Source organism: Palaemon carinicauda, chromosome 6 (assembly GCF_036898095.1).
Source record: "Palaemon carinicauda isolate YSFRI2023 chromosome 6, ASM3689809v2, whole genome shotgun sequence".
In the NCBI taxonomy this organism is placed as follows: Eukaryota; Metazoa; Arthropoda; class Malacostraca; order Decapoda; family Palaemonidae; genus Palaemon; species Palaemon carinicauda.
Genome location: NC_090730.1, coordinates 87,997,024 through 88,002,256, shown reverse-complemented (window position 1 = coordinate 88,002,256; position 5,233 = coordinate 87,997,024). Strand labels below are relative to the sequence as shown.

The 5,233-nt window shown below is 36.7% G+C and overlaps 2 protein-coding genes across 2 annotated transcripts; both read left to right on the top strand.

The window, feature by feature from the left end:
- Positions 1-650: 650 nt before the first annotated feature.
- LOC137643136 (high mobility group nucleosome-binding domain-containing protein 5-like) lies at positions 651-1,592 on the top strand. The gene is made up of 3 exons (XM_068375987.1): positions 651-684; positions 814-945; positions 1,279-1,592. The coding sequence occupies exons 1-3, from the start codon at positions 651-653 to the stop codon at positions 1,590-1,592; spliced, it is 480 nt and encodes a 159-aa protein (XP_068232088.1).
- Positions 1,593-1,756: 164 nt separating this feature from the next.
- On the top strand, positions 1,757-4,892 carry LOC137643135 (uncharacterized). The gene is made up of 6 exons (XM_068375986.1): positions 1,757-2,027; positions 2,310-2,555; positions 2,661-3,023; positions 3,147-3,590; positions 3,687-4,022; positions 4,168-4,892. The coding sequence occupies exons 1-6, from the start codon at positions 1,757-1,759 to the stop codon at positions 4,890-4,892; spliced, it is 2,385 nt and encodes a 794-aa protein (XP_068232087.1).
- Positions 4,893-5,233: the final 341 nt, after the last annotated feature.

The following is a 5,233-nucleotide window of genomic DNA, read 5'->3' as shown; positions in this document are numbered from 1 at the left end:
ACGTCTCCTTAACATTCCTTGAAGTGTACTGAAAATGAGGGAGCCAACTGTACCATGAATATCTAAGTCTCTGATACGATGAAAAGCTAACATTCTCTGACACCAGGAAAATCCAAATCTCTAATACAAGGAAAATCTAACTGTCTTTGATGCCAGGAAAATCGTTTTCCTAAATCCTTTAATGTCAGGAAATCCTAAATGCCTCTGATGCCAGGAAAATCCGAGTCTCTAATACCAGGAAATTCTAACAGCTTTCTGTACCATGAAAACCTGACAGGATTATGTCCGATGCACTGAGACTGGCGGAAAACGCATCTCCAATACAAGAGAATCCGAACAACCTATTTCCGACCTTCTAGGATTCGATCGCGCTACAATTGGAGAAAATCGATAAATGCGTCTTTTGGCCACATTTCTCGGAGGGTTTTGTTTCTTTAGAACGTGTGTGTAGAAACAGAGAGGATACCCGGATTCCTTGAAATAAAGTAAGGAACGAAGAGGAAAATACAGATATGGAAAAACTGGAAACGGAAAAAAAGAGAAAAAAGAGATGGAAGACACTTTGACGATTGAAGAAAGGAAAGAGATACAAAGGAAGAAGAGGAAATTTTGTATCAAATACTACCCAATCCCATCTATAAAATCATACGATGAAGGGACGTAAAAATTGGAATGTGGAGAAAAGTATGTAGGATCAGAAGATGAAGAGATGATGTGTAGACTCAGAGATGAAGAGAATGTTTAGAAAGAAAAAATGGAGAAGTATGTGTAGAATCAAATGTCAAAGAATGTGTAAAATATAGAAATGAGTAGAATCAGAAGAGGAAGAGGAATGTTTAGATAGAGAAGATGGAGAAGAATGTGTAGATTCAAATGGCGAAGAATGTGTAGATTCAAATGGCGAAGAATGTGTAGAAGATGGGAAGACATGTGTAGAATCAGAAGGTAGAGAGGAATGTTTAGAAAGAGGAGATGGGGAAAACGTGTAGAATCAAATGGTGAAGAATGTGTAAAAGATGGAAAGAAATTAGTAGATTCAGAAGATGGAGAGGAATGTGTAACATCAGAAGATGGAGATGAATGTATAATATACATATATGGAGAGGAACGTCTAGAGAGAGAGGGAGAAAAATATGTGGTATCAGATTATAAAAAAAAAAAAAAAGATTGTATAATCAGACGGAGAGTAATGCGTAAAATTAGAATATGGAGAGGAATATGTAGAATCAAAAGATAGAGAGGAATGTGTAGAATAAGAAGATGGAGAGGAATATGTAGAATCAGAAGATGGAGAGGCATATGTAGACTCAAAAGAAGTACAGGAATGTGTAGAATCAGAAGATGGAGACGGATGTGTAGAATCAGAAGATGGAGCCGGATGTGTCGAACCAAAAGATGGAGATGAATGTGTAAAATCCAAAGATGGACAGGAATATGTAGAATCAGATCACGGGGAAGAATATGTAAAATCAGAAGATGAGGAGGTTTATGAAAAACAAGAAGATGGAGAGGAATGTGTAGAATTAGAAGATGGAGAAGAATGTGTAGAATCATATGATGGAGAAGAATGTGTAGAATCAGACGAGGGATAGGAATATGTAGAATTAGAAAATGGAGAGGAATATGTAGAATCAGAATATGGAAAGGAATACGTCGAATCAAAACATATAGATGAATGTGTAGAATCAGAAGATGGAGCAGAATGTGTAAAATCAGAAGAGGGAGAGAAATATGCAGAATTAGTAGATGGAGAGGCATGTGTAGAATCAGAATATGGAGAGGAATATCTAGAGTCAGAAAATGGGAGGAATGTGTAGAATCAAAAGATGGAGAGAAATGTGTAGAATCAGAAGATGGGGAAGAATATGAACAACAAGAAGATGGAGAGCAATATGTAGAATCAAAAGATGAAGAAGAATATGTAGAATCAGGAGATGGAGAGAAATATGTAGAATTAGAAGATGGAGGGGAATGTGCAGAATCAGAAGATGGGGAGGAATATGTAGAATCTAAAGATGAAGAAGAATGTGTAGAATAAGAAGATGGAGAGGGATATGTAAAATCAGAAGAGGGAGAGAAATATGCAGAATTAGATGATGGAGAGGAATATGTAGAATCAGAATATGGAGAGGAATATCTAGAATCAAAAGATGGAGAGGAATATGTAGAATCAAAAGATGAAGAGGAATATGTAAAATCAGAAAATGGAGAGAAATGTGTAGAATCATAAGATAGATAGGAATATGAAGAATCAGAAGGAGAGAAATATGTAGAATCAGGAAATGGAGAGTAATATGTGGAATCAAAAGATGGAGAGGCATGTGTAGAATCAGAAGATGGAGAGGAATATGTAGGGTCAGAAGATGGGGAGGAATGTGTAGAATCAGAAGAGGGAGAGGAATGTGTAGAATCAGAAGATGGAGAGGAATGTATAGAATCCGAAGATGGAGAGGAATGTGTAGAATCAGAAGATGGGGAGGAATGTGTAGAGCCAGGAGATGAGGAGGAATGTGTAGAATCAGAAGATAGAGACGAATATGTAGAATCAGAAAATGGTGAGTAATAGGTAGAATCAAAGGATGGGGAGGAATGTGTAGAATCAGAAGATGGGGAGGAATGTGCAGAATCATAAAATGGAAATGAATGTGTAAAATCAAAAGATGGAAAGGAATATGTAGAATCTGATGACGGAAAAGAATATGTAGAATCAAAAGATGGGGAGGAATATGTAAAATCAGAAGATGAGGAGGTTTATGAAAAACAAGAAGATGGAGAGGAATGTGTAGAATTAGAAGATGGAGAAGAATGTGTAGAATCATATGATGGAGAAGAATGTGTAGAATCAGACGAGGGAGAGGAATATGTAGAATTAGAAAATGGAGAGGAATATGTAGAATCAGAATATGGAGAGGAATATGTAGAATCAAAAGATAGAGAGGAATGTGTAGAAACAGAAGATGGAGCAGAAAATGTAGAATCAGAAGAGGGAGAGAAATATGTAGAATCAGAATATGGAGAGGCATGTATAGAATCAAAAGATGGAGAGGAATGGGTATAATCAGAAGATGGGGAGGAATATGAAGAACAAGAAGATGGAGAGGAAAATGTAAAATCAAAAGATGAAGAATAATGTGTAGAACCAGGAGATTTAGAGGAATATGTAGAATTAGAAGATGGAGAGGAATATATAGAATCAGAAGAAGGAGAAGAATATGTAAAATCAAAAGATGGGGAGGAATGTGTAGAATCAGAAGATGGAGAGGAATGTGTAGAATCAGAATATGGGGAGGATAGTATAGAATCAGAAGATGGAGAAGAATACGTAAAATCAAAAGATGGGGAGGAATGTGTAGAATCAGAAGAAAGAGAGAAATATGTAGAGTCAGAAAATGGAGAGGAATATGTAGAATTAGAAGATGGAGAGGCATGTATAGAATCAGAAGATGGAGAGGAATATGTAGAATCAGAAGATGGGGAGGAATGTGTAGAATCAGAAGATGGAGAGGAATGTTTAGAATCAGAATATGGGGAGGAATATATAGAATCAAAAGATGGAGAGGAATATGGAGAATCAGATGATGGGGAGGAATGTGAAGAATCATAAGATGGAGAGGAATATGTAAAATCAAAAAATGGAGAGAAATGTGAAGAATCATAAGATAGAGAGGAATATGTAGAATCAGAAGATGGGGAGGAATGTGTAGAATCAGAAGAAGGAGAGAAATATGTAGAATCAGAAGATGGAGAGGCATGTGTAGAATCAGAAGATGGAGAGGAATATGTAGAATCAGAATATGGAGAGGAATGTGTAGAATCAGAAGATGGAGAGGAATGTGTAGAATCAGAAGATGGGGAGGAATGTAGAGAATCAGAAGATGGAGAGGAATATGTAGAATCAGAAGATGGAGAAGAATATGTAAAATCAAAAGATGGGGAGGAATGTGTAGAATCAGAAGAAGGAGAGAAATATGTAGAGTCAGAAAATGGAGAGGAATATGTAGAATCAGAAGATGGAGAGGCATGTATAGAATCAGAAGATGGAGAGGAATATGTAGAATCAGAAGATGGAGAAGAATATGTAAAATCAAAAGATGGGGAGGAATGTGTAGAATCAGAAGGAGAGAAATATGTAGTCAGAAAATGGAGAGGAATATGTAAAATCAGAAGATGGAGAGGCATGTAGAGAATCAGAAGATGGAGAGGAATATATAGAATCAGAAGATGGAGAAGAATATGTAAAATCAAAAGATTGGGAGGAATGTGTAGAATCAGAAGAAGGAGGGAAATATGTAGAGTCAGAAAATGGAGAGGAATATGTAGAATCAGAAAATGGAGAGGCATGTATAGAATCAGAAGATGGAGAGGAATATGTAGAATCAGAAGATGGAGAAGAATATGTAAAATCAAAAGATGGGGAGGAATGTGTAGAATCAGAAGGAGAGAAATATGTAGAGTCAGAAAATGGAGAGGAATATGTAAAATCAGAAGATGGAGAGGCATGTAGAGAATCAGAAGATGGAGAGGAATATATAGAATCAGAAGATGGAGAAGAATATGTAAAATCAAAAGATGGGGAGGAATGTGTAGAATCAGAAGAAGGAGGGAAATATGTAGAGTCAGAAAATGGAGAGGAATATGTAGAATCAGAAAATGGAGAGGCATGTATAGAATCAGAAGATGGAGAGGAATATGTAGAATCAGAAGATGGGGAGGAATGTGTAGAATCAGAAGATGGAGAGGAATGTGTAGAATCAGAATATGGGGAGGAATGTGTAGAATCAGAAGATGGAGAGGAATATGTAGAATCAAAATATGGGGAGGAATGTGTAGAATCAAAAGATCGAGAGGAATATGTAGAATCAGAAAATGGAGAGAAATGTGTAGAATCATAAGATAGAGAGGAATATGTAGAATCAGCAGATGGGGAGGAATGTGTAGAATCAGAAGAAGGAGAGAAATATGTAGAATCAGAAAATGGAGAGTAATATGTAGAATCAGAAGATGGAGAGGCATGTGTAGAATCAGAAGATGGAGAGGAATATGTAGAATCAGAATATGGGGAGGAATGTGTAGAATCAGAAGATGGAGAGGAATGTAGAGAATCAGAAGATGGAGAGGAATGTACAGTATCAGAAGATGGAGAAAATTGTGCAGAATCAGAAGAGGGAGAGATATGTGTAAATTGAAAGATGGGGGAGAATGCGTAAAACCAAAAGGTGGAGAGGAATGTGTA